The 25402-nt window shown below is 38.7% G+C and overlaps 1 protein-coding gene across 1 annotated transcript in view; it reads right to left on the reverse strand.

Moving 5' to 3' along the window:
* EVC (EvC ciliary complex subunit 1) overlaps positions 1 to 25402 on the reverse strand; it is a 52447-nt gene that overhangs the window by 19196 nt on the left and 7849 nt on the right. Inside the window, exons 6-12 of the mRNA XM_074147517.1 lie at positions 23754 to 23852; positions 21364 to 21501; positions 19218 to 19376; positions 17463 to 17679; positions 15103 to 15251; positions 12157 to 12255; positions 694 to 906 (exon numbers count right to left, since the gene is read on the reverse strand). Coding sequence (XP_074003618.1) covers positions 694 to 906; positions 12157 to 12255; positions 15103 to 15251; positions 17463 to 17679; positions 19218 to 19376; positions 21364 to 21501; positions 23754 to 23852 — 1074 coding nt within the window. The remainder of the gene's footprint in view (positions 1 to 693; positions 907 to 12156; positions 12256 to 15102; positions 15252 to 17462; positions 17680 to 19217; positions 19377 to 21363; positions 21502 to 23753; positions 23853 to 25402) is intronic.

Raw genomic sequence — 25402 nt, forward strand, 5'->3', positions numbered from 1 at the left:
CAAATTCAAACATTAAATACCAGACAGCAGTCCTAGAAAACACAAATGCCAGCCCTTAAAGCATGTGACCAGTCTCATTGGCATCAGTGGTTCATTCCAAGCATAGTTTAGTTTAGTTTGCCTGCCTCTGCATTTACTGTTGTTGCTTTTCTTCTCTGGTGTCAATGCCACCTATGCTGGGGACGAACAGAGCAGGAAAGCTGGATGTGTGTTTCTTCACCTTCTCAGACTAAGCTTTATATAAAGTATGTATCATATATTTCCAATTAGTATAGTATTAATACATAAAAATGATTAAGAAATACTTATCATTGTAAGGCCTCTTTTTCTGCAAACAGTACCCATATGTACCCTCTCCAAACAGACCAGATGAAGGGTTTTTTTGATCTGTTTCTATAGATGCTCAAGAGTTGAGGACATCAGACAGCAGCCTTGCCAAAAAATGTTTATGTGCTGACAAAGCCATCAAACACTGTGGACAGATGTTCAGTAATTACACTCTGACTCCTCTACGCAAGTCCGCATGCACAGCATATATATTCACTCCATACTGCAGGTCAAACTGCCCATCCTGAGTCTAGACTTAGGCTGTATATTTGTACATGAAAGTACAAATAAGATAAATATCTTGAAATTTTTTTTCCATACCCTTGTTTTTAGACCCTGAGTCCTAGAATGTAATATGGATCTTACTTTTTTTTCTTGCAATAGCTGTTCCTGGAAAAGCTTCCAGTGTCTCTGGCGGTGGGTCTCCCATTTCTCCAGCTGAGGGGTCAAATTCTCCTGCCATTCCTCTTTCAGAAGCTCACATTCTCTTGCAGAGAGGCCAGTCACAGCAGGCAGGGTCTGAAGAAACAGCTCTGTCACCATCTCCACTAAGGCACAGGAAACTTTAGAGTACAGCTCCTAACAGAGGGACAAAGAGGGACAGAGAGAGGTGAGAAAGTGAACACCCCAGCCCTCTGGAGCTGTTTCATTGCATGTCTCTGTGATGCCAGTGAGGGAACCGTGCCCAGTCCAGTGACTGACCCATAGAGCCAAAACCCAATGCCACTAATGCTTGAGTTGTAAAGACCAGGTTTTGTAGATGGAACAACTTGAGTGTTTTGGCTCAAGGCATAAAAGTGTGTTTAAAATGCAGCAGTGGCATAAGCACATGAGAGCTTGAATCCTAACTGTTGTCCACGTGCAACTGAAGTACAAAGAATATCTTGCTTTACTGGCTATAGTGATGTGCTATAAAAACACTTATTTTGAAAGTTGCTGTGGAAACAATCCGGTTCAGCAGAACACCTCATCAGCACATTTTCGAAGGTGCTGATACGAAAAGAAAGAAGGAAGAATTAAAAGGGAGAGCACGACATTTAGATAGACAAAACTGACACTAGTCATATTATATAGTTGGTGCTCCAAAATATGACACTTTTCAATGCATTCTAGAAAGACAGAATTATTCAAATTCCTCCTAATGCACAACAGGTTCAAGCCTAGGAAAACAACCACCTTCTGCTAGTTTAATTAAAACTAGTCCTGTATGAGTGGTTTTCAATTGCTGAGGCTGTTTCACTCACAAGAAGAGTTTGGGTGATTTAGTCAGATGGTATCCAAGCTAAAAAGTCTGTTCAAAACACATAATTTTACTATCAAATAGACAGTGATGATATGAGCGGTGTTTGCAAACCTGCTACAATTTGACATAAACCCTGAGGAGAAGGCGTGAGGGCTGGTAGCTTTCCCCAGTGGAAGACAGAAAACACACTGGAAAGGTCACACAGACACTGCAGTCCTCCAGCAGTATGAAGAGCTATTTTTATGTGAGTTCTACATGATCTTACCAGTCCAAAAAGCCTTACTGTCTACTTGGGTTTACTTTCATTGCAAATCACTGTTAGCCCTCTTGAAAACAGTCACTTTTCTTTCTTTTCCTTAAAATATAGCTAATATTTTTAAAACTCTTTTCAGCATTCCTGTTCCAAAAATAAGTCAAGTCTTCTGGCTATTGCCTCCTTTTAAATATAGGTTTAATTTCAATCTTTTAAGTGTTCAAAATATAGAACCTCTCAATAGAAACACAGACATATTTATCTAGATGTCAAAAACATTTGCCTGTAGCTCATAGACAAGAAAATTTCTGGTAGACTTGTCTTTTTCCGGGAGACACAGTGGTATAATGTACTAGTGCATAAGAACCCATTCCAACTGGCAGATATGGTATCACATAAAGAAAGCAAGACCAAATAACCCAAAAAGACCAAAAGAGGGTTGCAAATTGCAAAATCAACAACTCAGAAATAAAGAATAACCAGAACTTAGGTTGCATGTGAAATCTCCTTCTGTGCCCCCATAATGATCAATTTGGGGTTCACGTACTGTTCCCACAGGACCTTTATCTGTTCCGTCTTTAGATTTATCAATACCCAATGAATGGATAGATTTCTTAAAAATCTTTATTTTGTATTCTCATTTATTGTAAAATATTCAAACTGTGCACAGAATACTAAATTATTATTTTCCTCCTGGGATCCCTCTAGGATGCTAATCACCATATTAATGAGCTATTTCACAAACAATAAATAGCTTATCTTAAGAGCTCCCCACAGTAAACTCTTCTTACGGATAAAATTGAGGCACAACATTATCAAAAGTGTTCTCTACACCTTCAACATGAGCTGTCTTGATTTTTTTCCACTCTTACCTGTTTAAAGCATGCAGCATTTTCAGAATCCAGGTCCCACTGACTTTGTTTAATCTCAAAGCGCTAGGAATTCTTTTAAATTGGGCTACAGGTTTCTGAAACCGGTTACTAAGTAAGTATCAGAATTGGTAGTCAGAGACACAGCGATCAGATACCTCATTTCTGGTAACATTCTCCTATTTCTAGCTATTGCTCACAATCTGGACATGACAGTTTCATTAGGGTAGCACTTGCTACACAGGTGCATCCTGTGCTGAAGGATGGATCTCGCCTAGCCCTTAATTATTAGAGTTACCAGTTCCTGTTACAAGAAGAGGAAGAATCTATACCATCTTAATCATCTGTGCAGTTGTGCGCCTGGCTTAGCTTGCCAACACTAATGCAAAATGGTTTGTTTAAATTCTCTCTTCTGCTGCTATTTATTTTAAAATTCAAGTCTCCACATTCTAGTATTTGACGTAAGCTCAAAGATCCTATGTTTCTAATCTCTGTATCCCATGCCACATTTAAAGAATGATCACTCTGTCTCTGTAAACCATCTCTTTGGCTTTACTAGCCTTTCAGGACATGTTAATTCTCCTGCCTTTACTGGGTGTTCAGGGATATAAGAATCTCTCCTGGGTCTGAAATAGTTCAGAAGCAGTCTAGAGGAGTCTGTGACATTTACTGCAATCTCAAAATATCTTAGGCAGGGTGTTAAGGACCTCTGTTCTTAAACAGACAGAGTTCCACCTATGGCAGCTAAATCACTTTGCAACACATTTTGCTGCAGAACTGATAGCATTTTCCTGGCATGCTCATAGTTCTGTATTATTATTTACGAAGAAACCTTTTGCACAGAACATAAAGAAGGTATTTTGTTACTGGCCTTCATGCAATTTTTTTTAAAGATCAAGGGAACAGAGTTCTGTTTGCACTCCCTGCAGCTTCAAATTATACTGTATACATACCTTTGGCACTACCAGAGTGGGTACACAGTCACCCAGGAAAAATGTGACTAGGTCCTGTTCTCATAAAATTACTTACTTACATCACCTCATTAATGTGATGGGTTATCTTTAGATCAAAGGTGCTTAATTATTTGTTTGCAAAATAATTCATGGCCCTCTGCTAAAACTGGTGTATGAAAGGACAAGAAAGTGGGATTAGAATTCCAGGAACAGTTTTTCACATATAAAGTCACTTTAAAAATGAAAATGCTGGGTGAATACATGGAGGGGAAGCAGGACTAAGCAGTACGTTCTTTACATCTCACATATGTTGCAAACCGGCACGCAAAGCAACAGGAAGCCTGGTCAGGTGCTGTAAGTCCCTGGGACGGTGTTTTTTAGCAGGACTGAACACTTTACCTTTAAGTTCTGTTACAAATTCTCCTCTGTGCAGGACACAAATCCTGCACTTGCTGGTCTTACCAGTTGTCCAGGATCACAAAATAGACTACTGTCCGTGACGATTATCAAAATACTAACTTCTCTTCAGTGTTCAAGGAACCACTGGCCACTGGCTTCTTTATTCTCAAGACATACTCATACGGACATTAGACCTAAGGCAGTCCTTGCAGCCCAGACCCTAACACGACAGCACGCTCTGCCCAGAGGACACACCACAGGTACAACACAACGTCCACGCTGTTTAATGAAGCACTTGAAAAAATGCAGTGGAATGGCCTTTTAAAATTTGGTGGGGGAAATGGTAAGTCTACACTTCGGAAAGATTGCAAATGTGATTAAATTCTACCAAAGTGACTCAAGCTAACAAAATAGTTCAAAAGTATTTGTACTTTAAGGAATATACTTGATCTGAAACAGCAATAAAGTCTGTGAACAGGGATGGCGCACTATGGATTACAAAGCTTACTCTCGGCAGGACAAAAATGGAAACTGTTAAGAAATTCTGCTGTTTCCAGGATCTTATTTTTGGACTAGAACCCCTAGAAAATAGTTCTTACAAGCTTCCTGATATGCCATCTCTTGTTTTTAGAACTTTTACTTAATGAAATTTATTCAAATTGATTCCATTAATAGAAAAGCTGATTGCAGTGTTGAATGAACCTGTTTGTAGTACCTGGCAGTCAATCTCAAAGCTTTTCAGAAAATCTCCAGAGAAATTCATCAAGCATAAAGAAATACCATGGGGTATATGCAGAAATAAAATGGGCTCAGATTAAAATGCTAAGTGCATCTGAATTTCCAACAAGGCAATAAATATATAATTTTTTAAAAAACCAGGGGAAATACACAGCTTATCAGATTTCACTACAAAACCAAAGAACAATATTAATTCTTTCCCTCAAACCCAAATGATTAAAAGGTTCCTACATGCAGATGAGAATAAAGTGAATTGCGAAACTGTGAAGCAGGAAAATGTATTTATAAAAGCTGGTTGTACTGTATTTTACATGCCAGCCACTGACTAGTATATATTATCCCCAAGTGGCAACTGCGCAGCTATTTTTTAACTTGTGATGGCTATTTGTTAACTTGTGACACATCAGCATTCCATTAAAATAATTAAAATTTCTGGACGAAGCTGTAGAACACTCCTGCATGTATCTCCAGAAGCTCAATGGGCAGGACACTTGTTTAGGAGGTAAAAGATTCATCTCCCAACCCATATAGTATCTTATTGAGGGTAGAGATTCAATACTCAGCCCATACATCCCATAAATACTCCACACGTTCTTGGACACCACTGGCCGCTAGAATATACTTCAGACTCATGCTAAATGGGGAAAAGCTGATTGCATGTATTTCCTCCTCTGTTCCACGTGAAGAATTCTAGAATGCTAATTGGAAAATTAAAACAGTACTCTGCTTTTAAGCATCCTAACACCAATAAACCACAATGACATTAAAGTGATCCTTAGCACAAGCCAGTAAAAAAAAAAAAAGTTTGATTTTCATGCATTTAAAATGGAGGTTCATTGAAATTCCAGTCTTGCCCCTTCACTGGTCCTTGATTTAGTCAGGAGGCAGTTTCAATCTTCTTTCTGTACTCCCTTTTTAAGAAATGTGCCTTTGTAGATAAGGTTATGTCCTTTACTAGATCTAACTATTAACAAATCATGAATCCATATAGAGGTAAAATACATTTTCTTATGCAATACGGCAAGAAACAAACTTCAGAATGAAGGCTATCTGTATCCGGCATCTTGTATCAGCTTTGACTGAAATGATCAGGTCAAAATTAATCAGTGCCCAAACCCAGAAGTAGACTGAGCTTGCATGGTAAGAGTTCACAAATTTAATCTATTGGACCATACTGTCTTGCAACCTTTTTTGGGTAAGCCACAGGGCAAAATTTTCAAAAGTGAGTATCTAAGGTGGAGGTCTCTTGATATGGATTTTCACCTGAGATAAGCTCTGGGTGATTCACCTTGAAAAGCTAGCTCTTGGTACCCAAAAATGCAGCCCACTCTATGAAAAGCATCCATAACCATATCTCATGTTAATGAAATTACATAAGGAAAGTAAGGAAAGAGTAAGTCTTTGAGAATCTGTACATTTTATTTTGAAAAAAAAAATAATAAATCCCCTTTTATTAACAAAGGAAAAAATCAAATCCTTTGCTTCAACCTCACATTCATGTTTACCCATTCATAAAACATTTATTGCCTTTCCTGTTGATAATACTCATTACTTAATAGCTTTTAGTCTAAATTCCTGTGCATTTCTATGTTCTGTCAAGTCAAATGAAGTAACATTCTGGTGAACTGCTATCAGCAAAAGGAAATTATAAATGACAGTAAATTGTGTGTTTTTATGGTTTTGATGTTAAGACCGAGGAAAAATAATTATCTTACCACAGACTATGTAATTCCTAGCTGTTAATTGATTTCCTTTGTGCAATCTGCGTGTCTGTTTTCTTAATAATGAACTCTTAACCACCAACCTCTTTTCACTTCTCCTTTCCCTACTGAAATAAGTAGGTAGCTCACAAAAAAAAAAAAAAAAAAAAAAAAAATTAAGCGTGGGTGAACATCTGATGTGCTAAACTTGAGACAGACTTGCAAAGAGCTAGCCATTAATCTTTTCAAGAGATCATGAGAAATGCGAAACAGAGCAGTATATATTGGGAGGGGTGGGGGATGCTTTTACTGCCATGTAAAAGAAAATTATGGTAAAAACTTTGCAATCAAAATGCTAGTCAAGCCAATACAAAACTGTTACTGCAGCACAATATCCCTTGTGTACGGGATAACTCCACAAAATGTGTTTAGGAAAATAATAGGATGAACCATTCAGTCACCTCTGACGCAATTCCTCCTTCAGTTACGATGTACTGTGATAATCAAAACCACTTGCTCCAATTCCTCAACTTGCACTTCAAAAATTAGTTATGGAGCCTGTGTCTAGACACAGACTATTCACCTTCGGCACACTATTTTAATCCACTAGTATGGCTGCAAAGTCCTACGCTATCCTCAAAATATAACTCATTCATTCACTTCAGGCATCAACAGATTCCATTGACCTTGGTTACATTACTTTAATTGATTTATTCATGTGTACACAACACAAACCTACTCAATTATTCTATGCAAACACAGTCAGCTTCCAGATCGTTGCATTTTTACATATTTATTCACCAATTTGGATAATTCTTTGATGTACTGCAGGACTACAGGCTACAGTAGCGCTAGACAGTTTATCTTGATGAACTCACAAACTCTTTAAAAGGGGAAAAAATGAAAAAATAAAAAAGGCATAAAAGTTGAGAAGGGCTTAGAAGGTCACAAAAGGGCATAGTGATCACAAAATGATAAGAGTTTTTGATTCTTGGAGAAGTTAGGAGGGGGGTCAGCAGAACTGCCACCTTGGACTTCTGGAGGGTGGACTTTGGTCTGGTTTAGGGGTCTGGTTGACAGAGTCACTTGGGTGGGGGTCCTAAAGGGCAACGGAGTCTGGGAAAGCTGGACATTCTTCAAGAAGAAATCTTGGCGCATGAGCCCATGTGCCGAAAGATGAGCTGGCGGGGAAGAATGGTAGGATGATAGGAAGGAGGGTAGGAAGTCTCTACAGAGGGATCTGGACAGGCTGGATCAATGGGCCGAGGCCAATGGGATGAGGTTAAACAAGGCCAACTGCCAGGTCCTGCAGTTGGGTCACAACAACCCCATGCAGCGCTACAGGTTTGGGGAAGAGTGGCTAGAGAGCTGCCCGGCAGAAAAGGACCTGGGGGTGTTGGTCGACAGCTGGCTGAATATGAGCCAGCAGTGTGGCCAAGAAGGCCAACAGCATCCTGGCCTATGTCAGGAACAGTGTGGCGAGTAGGACAAGGGAAGTGATAGTCCCCCTGTCCTTGGCACTGGTGAGACCACACCTTAAGTACCGTGTCCAGTTTTGGGCCCCTCACTACAAGAAAGACATTGAGGTGCTGGAGTGTGTCCACAGAAGCGCAATGAAGCTGCTGAAGGGTCTAGAGCACAAGTCTTATGAGGAGTGGCTGAGGGAACTGGGGTTGTTCAGCCTGGAGAAAAGGAGGCTGAGGGGAGACCTTATCCCTCTCTACAACTGCCTGAAAGGAGGTTGTAGCAAGGTGGGGGTCAGTCTCTTCTCCCAAGTAGCAAGTGATAGGACAAGAGGAAACGGCCTCAAGTTGTGCCAGGGGAGGTTCAGATTGGGTATTAGGAGAAATTTTTTCACTGAAAGGGTTATCAAGCACTGGAACAGGCTGCCCAGGGAAGTGGTTGAGTCACCATCCCTGGAGGTATTTAAAAGGCTTGTGGATGTGGTGCTGAGGGACATGGTTTAGTGGTGAACTTGGCAGTGTTGGGTTAATGGTTGGATTTCACGATCTTAAAGGCTGTTTCCAACGTAAACAATTCTATGATTCTAACATTGTGAGAACAAGGGAGGATCTTCTCTCACAAGTGAGTGGCACTTACAGGTATGTGACATCTTTTCCTCTGTTCCCAGGATTCATTGGTTCCCTGTCTGGACACATGGTGATCTTTTCCTTATATTTTAATATCACCTCTTGCATTGAAGTTATCTATTTATTCATGAAACTAAGTCTCTCACACTTGCTTCCCTGCTCAGACAAACCAAGGTAACCATTGAAATAAGTCAAGTTATTCTAGTGCACAGCTGTTGGAGGAACAGATGGCCTGAACTTTTTATCACATATAAGCCTTTATCACATATAAGACCTTGCCAGGTACTTTTCCCTTGAAAAAAAGATGTAACGACCTGCAAATATAGCAGCTAAGGATCATAAGCCTAGGGTGACGGCTGGGCACCTGGGCTTCTGCACTTGGTCAAGTGAATTTGCCAGAGTGCAACCCTTGGCAACTTTGTTCTGGCTGTCTTCCTTGAGGATTTATTCTGGTTTGTCATCTACAGTGCAAGTTTTGATACAGTACTTTAATGGGGGTTAATGGTTTAGAAAGTTGATATAGCATGGAGGCACCTGTACGCTCTAAGACAGTTGCTTTGAAAGTTGCTAGTAAACTGCTCTTAGCTGAACGTATGCCTGAGAATGGGACCTAACTCTAGCTAACTGGATGTTATGCATCTCTAACACTGGTGCTGTTACAGTACACGAACTAATTGGATATTATTCCAAATAGTCATTTGTCTGAACCAACATGGCTGCTGGATATTGGTGTTTATCTGATAAATTGCAATATTGATGATGCCTCAAGAAATAGGAAAGCAATTTAAGAAAAGAGAGGGCTTGGATGTGGGGAAAAAACCCACCATGGTTTGGGTTCTGCTGCCATTAATCTGAAAAGTGTGGTGTGATTCATTCCAGTTCTGGGGGTTTCCAACCAAAGTCAAGATGGCAATGGGTACACAAGCAGGAACTTGTCTGGAACCCTAAATCCTATCAGTACTAAACAATAATAGATTGTTCAGCCCAGAAGAAGTATGCGGTATTTCTTTAATCCTGGGCCAGTAGAGAGTATGAGCTACTTGGTAGAGGGGGCATATAGGATGCTATCGCTAAAACCTGGTTATGGAGAAATTGTGATTTAGATAACACTTTGTCTCCTCTTGGATTTAGGTAATTAGCTCCTAGTAAGACAACTCAGTTTTATTTCCCTTAAATGCAACAGCTATTTAACTTCTGTGTGTGGGAAAACATAACTACTTTGTGCAGTTTTGCAAGGCTAATTTTCATTTGCAACAAAATAAAAACTGGGCTGAATTCTTAAATATTTAATGACTTCTAGTTCTTTCCACTCTGACTGTTTACTAATGTACGAATGCATCCTTTTTACATATCTTGCAGTCTATCTTTGGATGTCTTGTGGACTATAGGCTGAGGAATATTCATCTAAATATCTGTGGAGCATGCCAGGGTGACTTTAGAGAGTTTCACTCAGTTTTTTCAGTAACATTGCTAGGCTTCCGTTTCTACTACAATGATAAAAAAGCTACAGAACAGAAACGTCTACTGGTGAACATCTTTTCTTTTCTTGTAACTTAGTTACACATGCCTGCAGTTATGGAAATATGGAGATTAAGTGAACAATAGAATGTTTAACCAAATCTTTAATTTAACCTTTTCCTTGCTTATGGTAGAACAGAAAGAGCAGAGTCCAAATCTTCCAAATGAGCGCAAGGCAAATGACTTATCAGTTAAGCTTCAGGGAGTACACACCACTTGGAATGACAACATGGAGCTTTGCAGTGTTTGCAGATGGACCCAAACTAGCTGGTTCTACAAACTACTTGGTTCAAACCTGACTGGGACGTCTGTCTTGTATCACAGTGCTCACTATTGCCATGTAAAGGTTGCTGGTACCCAGATGGTTAGTCTAATGTTTGCTTGCTTAGGTCTACCTGAGCTGTAGTCACACCACTGCACTGTGTCTCGTTTGCTGTTTCTCTTCTTTCTAGCCTATGCTGCTTACAAGGCATACTCAGAACCAGTCTCCTCTCCTAAAACAGTCCATAATATCTGTATGTAGGGTTAAGGGGAGAAAGTGCAGTTGTTCATTGTGTTAAATGCCACAATAAAAATGTTTTGTTATAGAAAAAAAAGTGGAAATTAAGATTTGTGGACCCTCATTCAACAGATGCCAGTTGGATCACAGTCCTTGCAGATTTTCGTGTCTGGCAGTGTTTGTTTGGGTCTAGGAATAAAAGAGCAGCTGCAATATGGAATATAATGGCTTAGAGCTGGTTGAATTGGCAGAGCTCAAGTTTGTGCAGCTCTCCTGGCAACTTCACAATTCTAGAAACACTTAATTCACCCAAACCAATTTTTTTTAATGGAAAAGAAAACTTAGCTAACAGTGCTGAAAGAAATAGCATTCTCAGTCTGATCTTAGTGTTACTAAAGCAGAGTACACAATAAAGGAAAGCAATATAATTTCACAAATGAGGTGGAACTGTGCAGGGTAAAAAAAAATTGTTTGGTCTCCAGAGACTTCATGTGAATTGAGGAAGGGGGTGGGGAAGTTAGTAACTCTGGAGAATGGACTGTGAGCAGTAATATCAGCAGACATGTTGACTTTTCTTAAATTAAATAGCTTTGTACGATTAATCTACTCTGATTCAGTGGCATAGCCCTCCAAGCAAACTTCTCCTTTCTCCAACGCAGTAGTTGTTCTCAAATATCCTTTTGCTTGCATTATTACATAAAACCATGGCAAACTATTTGTTCTAAATAGAGTGGCTTTATTTTTTTATCAATTGAATTTGAAAAAGTGCATGTGGACTAGTGCTAATTAAGACTGTGTGAGTACCTTATCTTAATGTGATAGGGACTACAAGTTTCCTTAACACCCTGATCTGGCCATAATTAATCATGACAAGGACCCTGTTGAGCTGAAAGTGATTAGTTCCAGCCTAATTAAAGGTCACTGCTAGCTATAGTTTTGGGCTTCATCAGATAGATCATGTTATCTTATTTTTTCAGTGCAGACAGAAAATAATTAAAGATGACGCAAAAGCATGAAACATCTGCATATTTTCCAAATCAGTAAGATAAAGAAGTGTAAAAACATTACTTACACCAAAGATCTGAACTTATTTCAGGGAACTAACTAGTGTCAAAACAAATTCACTAAGAGGAAAAGAGATGAGAAAAATATTTTTGGAGATGTAGTGAAGTTAACTAAGAATAGTATGATCCCACCATGGTGCAGAGGAGATAATTATGCTACGTTAATGAAGTGTCTCTCCTGGTTGTAATGCCAGACGTTACATGCTCTCAACGTTATTGTAGCCTTGTCAGCCACCTAGGCAGCACGTTTTGGCAGACCATATAGGCATTTTCTAACTAATATGGGGTTAGGAAACTTAGTGTGTTGGGAAGATAATGAAACAGACAAGCTAATGTGCAAGTCTGTCATGCCTCCATCTCCTGGCTTGCCAGCCTAGCTTCCTGGACCTGCCATGATCTCTCCTGCAATTCCCCAATCCTCCCCAAGGCCTGACATTGTACAGTGGGGTTAGAGGTTCTTCAGCATTATTTTAGTAAATGACACATATCACTGGAGTTGGTACCTTGTAGAGATCTGCAACAGCCTCTGTGCTCCCGCAGTCATCCTCCTCCTCCAGTTCCTGCTGTGCTTGCCAATGCTTCTCTAACAGCTCATGGTAAGCCTAAAAGAAACACAATAGGTATATTTAAATAGCTGAAAAGGTCTTGATAGCTTCTTGTGATACTCCCCTTCCCATGTACTATCACAACAGTAAGTGTTTATCTGGAACTGTGACTCAGAGGGAAATGAAACTTGCCTTAATCAAGGCAATAACTTACTGTATCTTGCTCAATTTGAGCAGATACAGTCGTTGAGTATGAAACTCCACAGCTTTGTCAATTTGTGGTTAAATAATATGTACCTAATACTGGAAAACATGTGAAAAGATCTGCTTTGCAATCTGCTTTCCTGTGTATGAATATCACTTCATGATAGCCAGTACTATGAGGTGCAGAACAACCATCAGACATCACCAGAAACCTTAGTTACAGCTGTATCACACTGTATAGGGCTTTTGCACTGGGGTTGGTCACTATGTCCCATGGTGGTCCCTAAGACGCTGATCTATGACTCCATCCTGTTTTGGTCCTTGGTCACATATTTAAGAGGGATGCCATTTTTTTCTTCAAGTCAGGACTGTGATGTATTGGCAGGCTTATGTTCTGTAATGGAAGACTGAATGTCACAGACAAATAGCATCTCATTCTATAGACTAATGAGTTGTCTTATACCTAAATATTCCATATTTGCATTTAAAAAGCCAAGTGTCCTCTTACATTCCTGTGGTCACTATGGCTTTCTAAAGAGCACAAAAGTGCTCATAAGCTCTTCATGTACAGGTTGTTCTTGCAGAGGTGGACTATAAAATTCACATCTGTAATGAAACTAGTTTACCACAGAACTTGAGAAGTTAATTACTGTAACTTGTATGTCCACCCAGGGTAGGGTAGATCCACCCAAGACTGGGTTACTGTAACTGGCACATTTTGGCTTGTGTGCTTCACTTGATCATTCCTATATTCTCTGCCAGTAAAAAACAAAACTAAAATTCTCCTTCTCCAGTGGAAACAGATGAAGGAAAGAGAACCATACAGAGACTCTAACCCTTACTGTCCAGGTCATTCTGTCATTTAAAAAAAATCAAAGCTGTAGCAACTAAATCATTACAATCCAACTTGTGTTCAGAAGAAACTGATGTGAAGAAAGTTCATCGCAAAATCCACCTTCTTAATTGGCAACCACTTAAAATTCAACAGAAAGGTCAGTTACTGCTGAGGCTGCTACCATGCGAGCCCTGTGATGAGGTGGAGGGGGGAAGGCAGAGAAGACAAGTGTATTTGATGGGTACAACTCTGGGCTTATGGTGAAGATTCACAATGAACTCCATCACAGCTGGATTGACTGTGAAACCATGAAATAGGTTTAAAATAGCTCCTCAACGCTGAGGGGCTTGTTTGCACAAAATAATTAGTGGACTATTTAAGTCACATCATGGGAGCTGCAGACATACACATATTTTTCTTATTCTTCAAAGAGTCTCTGGACTCAAGACCCCATCTGTTCTGGGACAAAAGGCTCTCTCCACTGTGGCAGCAGAAAGGCTTAAATTTCTTGACTTACTATTTGCACACAGGCATTTCACAATACTAAGACTCAGTTGTGTTCCATCCTGTAGCGTGAAGTCCAAGTTGGCCATTCCTGCTCAGCCTGTCACAAGCAGATCATTAGCCTACAGTTTAACTAAACGTATTTTTTAGCTTTCTAAGGTGTACACATTAGAGCATCTCTTGCACAAAGCTGTGTGGCTCTAACTTTGTAGGGGATAGGTCTTAATACTAAATATCTAAGCTTTGTTTAATGAACTTGGGATGTGTCCAAGACTTTTGAATGATGTGTATAAGAAAAATGCATTCACAAGTGCTCAATGGCTTCAAAAATGTGTGATAGAACTATTTGTCTCAAGCTATGAAAAGCCAAAGAGGTAAAATACGTTCTATTGTTTTAAAGTGCCTGAAATCATTTGTTTTGAAGCAAGGTGTTGCCAGACAGGTGTTGCATACAAGAACAGTAACAGCATTATCCAATTCATACAATATAATTAAAGAACTTGTCCCTGCAGTACAAAATTGCAGTGTTGAGATCAATAAATTTTGACAGTTTGCTACAGCTGGAATCTGAGTCTTCTCATACAGTAATTTATCTAAGTTATTAGATTTCATCAAAAGTTTAATGCTGCTGGATGTAACCACTTTAACCTGAAATTATTTCTTTTCATGAAAATTGAGGATCGATTTTTTTTTTTTTTTTATTTCTTAATAACTTGGGTCTGTAGTTCTCAGCATTTACAGTTTGGCAGCTCTCAGCATTTACAGCTAAGAACTCTGATTTTGTATAGACAGTCTGAACAATAACAACAGAGCTCTATAGAAAACATGGCCAAGAAAACACTACACTGGCCATTGTATACCATATTAAATTATCTATTGCAAACCTTCTCTAAGGTTGTTCTCTAAGGTTGCAAACCTTCTCTAAGGATCTCCTGCCAGTGATCATAATGAGTTTTACCTCTGCTTATGTGAAATTTGATAGTCTTTTGAGCCTCAGTAACCTCACTCATAGAAAAGCAATCAGATCAGTGCAGCCTGCTTTCTTCTGTAATGCAGGCCAGATACTTTCCTGCAGAGATTTCCTATATTGAACCAAACACACATTATCTAAGTAAAAGATGTTTTCTACAAAACATGCAATCTAGCATTAATACCCTTTGGCATTTTGTTCCAATGCAACAAGACCAACACCAGAAGAAAAGCCTCTAGGCAAGGGGAGTCTGACCCTATCCTACCTGTGCTACTGTACACGATTCTCAGGAGGACTCTAAAATCCCAATTTTATGGAACTGGGAGAATTCTGCAATATATTTGGCCTTAAAAACTAATGGAACACTGAAAATAAGCTTTTATGTGCTCACCTTAAGAAAATCATGAACATCTTCATTATGAAAAGTTTTGCTGAGGAGGCTCCCTTGTTCAGCTTTCTGTCTGTGTTTGAACTCTTCTCTCTTCTTCGCACGGCGCTCCAGTCGTTTCAAGATCAGGTCTTTACTTTGCTGGATGCATTCTGGAACATAAACCACTGATGATTAGATGCCGTAACTCCACAGGGAGAAAGCAGCATCTGCTACTGTCACACAACATAAGCTCACAGAAATCTGTTAGTGAGTGAAATAGGCAAGTAATTACCATGCAGGATTAGAAATTTGATTCTTACCCTGATGGTCTTTTTTGAATGTGAACTTTTAGGTCACTTAAATCTATCAGGTTTTTGGATCACTACCATCCTGCACCCTTCCTGTCACTGGTGGTGCTGCTTTTTCAAAGGCAGTGTGTTAGTTCAAGGAAAAGATTCCCACCTGCAGCACCCCAAACCTCCCCCTCCTGCTTCAGGAAGGTCCAGAAGTAGCTCATTACCTAATTGCAGATATGCAAATGTAGCTGGAAGGACAGGGGCAGTCACATATGGCAGGGAGAAAAGGTCTAGAGCAGTGCTAATTCAGATTAGCTTGAACTGGCGAGCAGCCATATCAGGCTTCCAAAGTTACTCATCCAGGAACCCGCAGCAAAAGTTGTCAAGGTCCCTCTGATTTTGTGCTAGTACTATGAAATATTTGGGACTGAGTTTTTCCCTTCTTCATCCCCCCTATAGCTCCAAGTGATTTATAAACTCATGAGTCTACCTGAACCCTGTGCTGAAGAGTGGAATTGGTGCTTTTGATGTTCTGCCACTACTTCATGTCTCACTGTCTGTCCACCTAAGAAGAACTTTATTCATTTCCCCCACTCGCCCTGCCCCAGAGCAGTACTTCACTCCTAACACAGGCAGCTAAAGGGGAATGCAAAAGAATAGTCATCTGTGCCTGCTGTTCTGTCACCACATCAAGCTGCTTTAACTATGAGAAATTATTTTGTGGAGAAATAAAGGAGCACAGTACTGTAGCACTGAGCATGTTACTTATTCTCCATGCTAATTTATCATGCTTATCCACAGGCTGATGATGCACTGACAAAACACTTGAAAGTGCACTGAAAGTACCTGTAGAAGGCCTGTAATAAAAATGTCCTCTGAACAAATGTAGCAACTGTTATTTTTAAACACTACTGGATTCTTTACTACTTCCTCGTTTGTTTCCTAGGAGCACAGTCTTGCTGGCTTTGTGTTCTGCTTGTGAATTATAGGTACAGTTTAATTTATATATTTAGGAGCTCGTAAGCAAGGTTAACATAGACTCTTATGTGAAAATGCTGCACTCCAGATTTATTTTTTTAAACAGCATATTTCATTTCTATCTAAAACCAGGAGGTTGATAATGCCCTTCTGCACAGGCTGTACTAACTATAATATGTAGCTACATATAAATATAAACACCTATTTTGCATAAAATCAAGGCCTTGACAGTTATTTTTGCTTTGGAACAAGAGAAACTTGACAAAAAAGGGGGAAAAACCACCCACAGATGTACATTTATACTTAAGGAATGTTATTGGCTGAACCTACGCAGAGACTATCAACTAGGCATGCCAGTTTCAGGAGCAACCAACCATGAAATAATCTGTATCAGGATATACATGAATTCATGAATATCAGTAAACTGTTCACATGGTTAATTGATGTTTTTAAAGTGGATCGAGTCTGCACTGTGGGAATTCCAATCACCTTTTACGATGAAATGACTGGCTCAGTAGATGAGGAGAGAGCAGTGGATATTGTCTACTTTGACTTCAGCCAATTTTTTGACAGGATCTCCTGTCAGACCCTCACAGAGAAGAGGATGAAGCACAGGCTGGTTGAGCAGACAGTAAGATGGATTGAAAACCTGCACAAATCCACCTGGAAAACAGTAAAGAGTGGTGTACCCCAGGAATCAACACTGGGTCCAATCCTCCTCAGTATCTTTATTAATAACCTGGACGATGAGGCAGAGTGCACCTTCAGCAAGTTTGCAGAGGTCACAAAAACTGGGAGGAGTGGCTGATACACCAGAGGGTGACGTTGCCATCCATAGGGCCCTTGACAAGCTGGAGAAATGGGCTGACACAAATTTCATCAAGTTCAACAATGGGAAGTGCAAAGTCCTGCAGGTGGGGAGGAACAACCCCAGGCACCAGCCTGGGGTGCCACCCAGCTGGAAAGCAGCTTGGCAGGGATGGACCTGGGGGTTCTGGTAGACAACCAGGTTGAACATGAATCAGCGATGTGCCCTTGTCGCAAAGAAGGGTAATGAGAAGTAATAGCCACATTTGTGAAGTCATGAGCTGTGGTATAAGTACTCACCATTACTGAAATGTGCCAGTTGTTCCCAGAAAGCCTTGTGGAGATCTGTTAGAAGTTCTTCCTTTTGTCGGACTGAGAGATTATTCTTCACAGTTAAATGGTCCAGAATATTTGATACAATATTTAATCTATACTTGCACTCTTCTGGTATATAAGACTTCAGCGAATCAATGATTTTCACCATAAGCTCCCAGTTGAATAACCTTTCCTGAATGTCCTAAAACAAACATTAAAAAGTCCTGTTTAGAAATGAAGAACAGGCCTTTGGTTGTGCTTGTCTTTTCAGTCAATTATTCATTCCCAAACTATGCAGAAAACTAAGAAACCTTCTTAAGATCACATGAATAACAATCTTCATGTACTTAAATACTTCTGAAAATCTTGATCGGTGTAGGTTACCAGTGAGTTTATCACATATTCAGTGACAAGAGCTAATCTAAAACTATTGGTGGTTTTCATTATTTGTAGCCACCAAGAAGACATTAAGGCAGGAAAAGACAACAACAAGCTTGCAGAACAAACTTTCAAGGGGCAAAGACAGACAGAAAGGCAACTTGGAAGTCCTGGTCTGGCACACCAGTACGGGCTTTCATTTTTGAAATGAGGACAACTATCTGATTTTGATACTGCTGGGATTCCTTCAAGTATGTTGTCATCTGGAGTTCAGTAAATATACTAAAGATTAATATAATTGCCTATTGCCTAGCACCTTTCACTGCACGATTAGAGAAGCAGCCCAGGATTACAGTAGGGAGCAAGATTTTCTGGGTGAAACGGCAACTGCTTTAGACAATGCTGCAGGGTTGGAAAGAGTGTGCCAAATTAACTGTAATTAATGGAGACACGCAAACAACAACCTTTGCAATGGATGCAAGCATCACAGTAGTGACTTCAGGTAGGAATATTTCCTGTATCTGCATCCAAACACCTCATTTGAAGTCTGCCCCTCTGAAGGAACTTAGTGTACAGTAGCCCACTATGGGTGAAGTGTGATCAGCTGCAAAGACAATTTTCATACCTGGCCAGCTCAGTTTACTCAGCTGCTCCAATGCAAAACTAACAAGCTGATAATTACTGTATCGGTTAATTAGTAAGCCAAATAAAGCTAGCTATCCATTTATTCTCCAAATTACTAATAAATGCAGTAGGCCAAATTCTCATTGTACTGTTAATCTACAAACTCCAAGTAATTCTTTCAGCATGTCCTCTGTAAAGCAAATAAAGATCTGTTAGATTTAACACAATGTAAAGCACAGTGCTGATGCATTTATAAAAACATTTTTCCCCTTTAAGACCTTATCACTAAGAGACGTTAAGGGTTTTCAATTCCAGTTAAAGTCACTGGACACACAGAATCACCTTCAAATTTAAAGTAGGATTTCTCAGTCAAAGTGGAGTAAGTACGTTGAAAAAAAAAGAAATGTCCTAATGCCCAGGGTAGTGATTCTCCTTCATCATTAGATCTAGTGCTTTTGGTCCTGGCTCACCGGCTGCATTAATATCACTTTTTCCTAACGCGACTGCCTAAATGGTATTTTGAGAATTAGAACTCAAGTGCAGAGAGTTCACCCTCCTGTGAGTCTTCATAAACTGCAATGGAAGTTGAACTCTTTGCAACAAAGCCGAAAGAGACAAGTGAAGTAAGCAGCCTACATCATTCCTGAGGCAGGACTGACAGACTCTGTACACTTGCATCATTCTTTGTGTTCAGATTGACTAAATCTCTCTCAACTTTTATTTCTTTTTGTACTTTACCATTGCCTGGAAATCTTGAGATTCACTTAATAAGCTTTCTACTGCAATCATCTTCTCGGTCAGATCCATCGTTATCTTTGTTGCTTTGGCACTTGAGCATTTTGATTGGTCCAAAAAAGCCTGCTGGGCTTTGTCAGCCTGCTTCCAGAAAGCTTCCATCTATGGAATATGAATCAAAAAACAACCCATGTTCCCTCATTAATCATCTAGTACTTCATTACAGAGACAGGCATCTGAGTCTACTGAAATACAAGTCACTGAGAAAGCTTTCAGTATTAGTTATAGTGAATGTTTTGCAAGTCAAAAGAGCCTATTTACTATATGATGATACCAGTGTTGGCGGCACATAACCAGTAGGCCAATCCTGAGCTTTTTAAATGCAGTAATTCTGTATAATTAACAACTAACTTGTTAGTTCTCCGCATATTGCATCTATAAAAGCTAGTATTAATGGGAAAACTAAAAAAGATAACAAACTGCAGCTGTTTTTTCTGGGAAGTTTATTTAGCTGTAGGAGCAAGAATTCCAGTCAAACAAGATTTTCGCTAAAAAAGGAAAACCGAAAATTGTCACTGCTTATCACCATCAAAGTCTTTCATAGCCACATGCTATGTAAGCACTTTATTAACTATGCTGGAATTAAGTACTTTATGCGGTATTAGCACAGTGTACCCATTCTGGTATATTATCATATAGGTAACCTCTAGTTTTAGGCTCTGATCTCCCAAACATTTATGACTGCACAACTGTGAATATCCTGTGGTTTTCAACAGCATTACTAGTACATATAAAGATAAGAAAATGTATCTACCACTTAGATTTGTACTAAGTATCTGTGAGTTTTCCAAAAAACTGTGACTATGGCACCTGTGAGTATGCAAAAAAAATCCCTTTATATTACTGAGGGAAGAGTGGATTAGTTCAAGGTCCTGATCTATATGAATCTGAGTACAGGGAAATCATTTTCAATATGGATGAAAAGCATCTGCTGGCATAAGAGTGACAGACCCACTGAAGGATGACTGCCGCTGGTGAATAACTGCCTCACGCTGCTCGGAGGGGCTGCCAGGGAGCTTGCATGTGACTAACTGGAGAACTCTAAACAATCAATTTTTTAAAGAGCAAAGTTAAATTGCAAAAGAAACTTGCCACAGAGATACTGTCGTTACCAGGACTTCTACTATAAAGTGAAAGGCACAGATAAATCACCAGAAAGGTGAAAAAATTCCTAGTGAAGCACTTAACCATCAAACATTAAAAAACATTAACTCCCCTATGAAAAAGGCTCAAGGCTGAGATGATGGGCTGTTTAGTTCAGGGCTGAAGTGCCACAGTCAATCAGTGCAGGCAGCTCACAGAGCCATCAGTCTGACTAGCCAGTCTCTCATTTTCATCAGCAGTGAATTTGCTCAAACCTCAAAAACAGGACTGGGAGGCAGAACATCTTCCAGACTACTCCGTTTACTGAAAAATAATAAGCAGAATATTCTTAACCTCCAGTTTAGAGCCTGCAAGCTCTTTGGACACAGTGACGCTACTGTAGAAAGAAAAAAACACCAAACTTTGCTTTGAGAATCAAATGTCTGCTATCAAACTATATTTTTTACATAAAACCCCATGTAAATGTATTATAATGTACAGAGCTGCTAAGGCAAAACCTTTTGCTGAAGTAAATATGCAAAGCATGCTAAAAGGTAATTATTTTGTTAGCAATTATTTCAGCTTAAAAATGTTTTATAGTCTCTTATTACTCTCTCACTCAGTTATGGAGTATTGAAGAAAACAATGTTCCTAAAAAAATAATAAATGGTTCCTAACAAACAAGGTTCCTAAAAGAAAACAATATTCCTAAAAGTCAGACTATACCTAGGCTTGAAATAAATCTTACTATCTGACAAGTAACAGACACCTCTTAGCTCTAAACCCAGTGTGATAAAACAGTTTTTGTATAAAAAACACATTGGTTCCCAAAGGGAGCTGGAAATATTTTGCTGAAGCAATGCAAAAATATTTTCAGGAGTTATGCACATCTAAAGTATTAACTGTGGACTAGTCAATACAACAGTTTAAAAAAAATAAAAAAGCATTCCCCATCAAAAGAATAACACTAAAATAAAATTTTAGAAGAGAAAAATTAGAAAGTTACATTATCTATTATGTGCTCAGAATATTCTCTTTCTTTCCTTTCTAAATCTTCTAGAGTCTGGTACTCCGAATTATGGGCTCCTGACATCTCAGTATTCTGGAGTCTAGAGTCAAGTTGTTTCTGTAATTCTTCAAAATCCTGGAAAACAAGCAAGTGATTTGTTAAACAGGAAAACAGACATAATTTTTACATTTGGGAGTGAGTTTGTGTGTCAGTTGTGGCTCATGGCTAAGAAAGCCAAACAAGAGCGTTCAGAAAGTTCTGTCTCTGGGTAACACACCTCCTGCAGCAAGGAAAGAAAACTGAGGGTGTACATATGGCAGCTCTGAACTACACTCAATACAAATGCAGACATTTCCTTTAGTATGTGAGCATGATCAAGGCTTTTGTGATCAAGGCTGATCAAGGCTCCACTGAATTCAAGTTTTAGCAAACACTGCTCCACGAGTTTTCATACTAATAATCCCCTGAATCTATCCACAAATATTTTTATTTTAATGCATGTGCCCCATCTTAAATAGCAGCTGTCAGTATATATGCTGTGTTTGACTGCACAAAGAGCTATCCAGATATGATAATGAGACAGTGTTTCCTGCAGAGTGTTGGCAGAGACAGATGAACACACCTGTAATACTCATAAGGGACAAATTACAGGCTACATGATTATATGGGTTTTTAAAGTTTTTCAATCCTTTGAAACCAGGATGATTTTTTCTGAAAGCTAATAATACTGACAAATCCTAGTCTTCTGCCCTTACTTAGTAGCTTGGTACTGAAATGGATGATGCTTCAGTTGCTGAAACATACCTTACGTAACAAGCATTTACCTTCAATATCACACAATTTTGGGGTGTCAATGCATTAACTTGATGCCCTATGTCTTAAAGAAACATAACCACATTTTGACAAGCTTCACAAACAATTTCATCAAAATCCCACGAATTTTTCTTACAATGCATAATTAAGAGAGGAAAATGCTGTCTGTGACAAATGATATAATCCTCAGTCCTGCCAATGAAGTATTACAAACAGTAGTTTCCAGTGCTAATGCTTCTGCTTATTACCAACGTCTCTTTTACACAGTATCCATAACCAGCCTCATCCCTTATGTGATATCCCAAGCATAAGGCTATCATGTTTCCAAGAGCTTTCTCTCCAGAATATAGGACACAAGAATCCCATACTGATACTTAAACAACTGGCCTACTCCAGCAATAACTGCATCTAATAAATAAGATTTAGTCTTTATCTTGCAGCAGCTCCATTAGGTACATGAATTAGGTACATGCTGTCAAGTCTCTGAGGCTATAGTGGGAAACACATCTAATCTATATTACCTCTGTGTTTATAATTTGAAGTCATTACCAGAACTCCACCAGAAAAAGGGATTTGGACACCAAATCTCACTTTTCACTTAGTAAATACAATCAACTCCAATACTAAATCTGAGGATTTAAGGCAGAGGAGTCATTTTAAGGTAAAACCCATTCTGAAATAAATTACTAGGTACAACTACAGAGATTCCTGATATTCATTCACAGATTGTGAGACTTCATGATCAAAATAAATCTCAACAACCAGAGCCGGCAAGCTGCTAGACTTTAAATCCTAAACGTGAAAATCCATCTGTATGTAAGAAAAAAAAAAATCGTTACTGTGAGAAGAATTAAATATTGGACTAGGCTGCCCAGAGAAATGGGGCAGTCTCCTTCAGTGCAGAATATCAAGACTTGGCCTGGCAGGGCACTGGATAGCCTTATGTTATTCCCTGCACCAGTAATTGTCCCGTTTTATTCAGTTTTATTCAGTTTTGTAAAGCTTTTTTTCCTTCTAATAATTTTAAAAATAGTATTGTGACTCCACCTGAAATGCATATTGGCTGTCAACGTATGTCATCTAGTTTAGAAGTGGAAAATGGATTTTGATACAAGTATATGGAAGATAAAAGGATAAAGAGGAAAATAAGTATATTTACTCCTTGATAAAAAAAGCCTTCAGTTTCCTTCTGGTACATTATTTCTTGCTTTTTTATTATCAGTAATGACACATGGGACCAGACAAATGCCTGATAATTAGAAATTTTTAAATCTGAGTGAATAAGATTCTCAACATTCTGTTTGCTTGAATGAACTCAACTACAAAATACTTGTATTCTTAACAGATTAGATACATCACTGTCCTGACCATCTCATGCAACAACAAAGAGGAAATGCATAGAAGGTACTGGAAAGAATTAACTAACAAGGGTGTTTATTTGCATTTCTTCTGAAATAGTCTACAAATGACATTGCTGTTTAAAATGAGATAGCCTGCTGTGGCAGCTTGCACCAACTGGTGGGATTAACTCTTATTTTCTATGGTTTTAAATATTAACCAAGAGAAACACTTACGTTTTCCTGAATTAAAAGGATCTTCTTGAACAAATCATCGGTAACCTTCTTTTTATGATAAAAATCTGTGAAGCATATTTTGAGAACCTGAATAAACATCTATTTAAAAGGAAGGAAACAAAACCCAGGGTAAGCACCTGTTCAACACCATAAGGACATCTTTGTGATAACTTTTGTTCATTTAAATCAATCAGTGAGACTATAGTGAACCATAAGAAAAATAACAGAAACATAATCAGAAACTCTGCAGTGCTTCCATCCTGAAAAATTCTTTGGCTTCAGTAAGATACTAGAAGATGATGCCATATTCTAACAAAGACAAGGACATAATGTCATATATCCTTGTAATCAGACTGACACGTTTGAAACTGTCCTTTACTGAAGAAAATGCAGACCACTTAAAAATATAAAGCCCATTTTTCTAAAGTTTAATGAACACCTAAACTGAAAGATACTAACATGTTCATTACTATGATTTCAACTGTAGCTGGCCAAATGAAGTATCAAACGTTTTTACATACAAGCCAAAAGTAACCTTCTCAAGTTCTATGTGCCTTCTCTTACCAAGAATACACCTATTTTCCAGTGCTGTGCTTGTTTGGCTTGTTTTAAAAAAAAAAAAATAAAAAAAAAAATTTAATACTAGTCTTCAAAAAGATGGTTTTGAACACTGGGATAATTTTTGCTTAACCTCTTCTCCTCTTGCCTCTATCAGAGTGTCAGTGTAAAGGCAATTCACTTCATTATTAACTGCTGCAGCATTTTCCAATGTGAAGATAAAAATATGTGAATTTTGACAGCCACCTGCCTGTTACTTATGTATTTGAAAGCAGATGATGCAAAAGTTGCCCACCTGAAACACGTAAAAACATAAATAAAACCATATTTACATATACAAACAGTTATCAAAGCCAACATTTCAGTTGAGCAAAATCTGGAAAGTATGTTATCATTAGAGCTGAGTAGAAGAGAGAATGGGAAAGCAACCATGTTTTAAATCTCACTTGCCAACGTTTTGGACAGAGTTCAGCAAGTTTTGAACACACAACACCAAGATACCACATACTGTAAAAAGGGGGAAAAAAAATCAGGAAAACACTGAGAAGGAGGATATGTTTCCTTTTCATAGACCTGATGCTGCAAAATGCTGACTGAAATCAGAAAAGGAGATGAGAAAATGAAGAAAGTATTTTCTAAACTGATTTTTTTTTGCTCTTTTCCCTTGATAGTGAAAATACATAACTATTCAAAGCTTCAGCTAAAGGTAAAGGTCATCTGCCTTCTGTGGTAATTTCTGGTGGGCCACAAAGTACATTAAATGCTCATTTTCTCAGTGTTTCTGTGATTACATCACCATGTTGTTAATTTACTTATCTTCATTTACAAATGGATGATTAACTTTGAGATCAAGTTCAACCTCCTCTAGTCAAGCTAAATTGCCTTCTGGAATCTGATCTCAAGTTCCCTTCCTCGTTTACTTAGATAGGAATAAATCCCATCAGAAGAGAAGCCACTTTCCAGGTTTACTTTCATGCTTCCTCTTTTGGATTGTGTAGAAATTTGTTCAGAAAAATCACAGAACAGAAATATTCTCATTGCATTTAACAAATTGTATCAGAAATGACCAACCTGTTTAAACAGAGATTGGG

The sequence above is a fragment of the Numenius arquata genome, chromosome 5 (assembly GCF_964106895.1).
Source record: "Numenius arquata chromosome 5, bNumArq3.hap1.1, whole genome shotgun sequence".
Lineage (NCBI taxonomy): Eukaryota > Metazoa > Chordata > Aves > Charadriiformes > Scolopacidae > Numenius > Numenius arquata.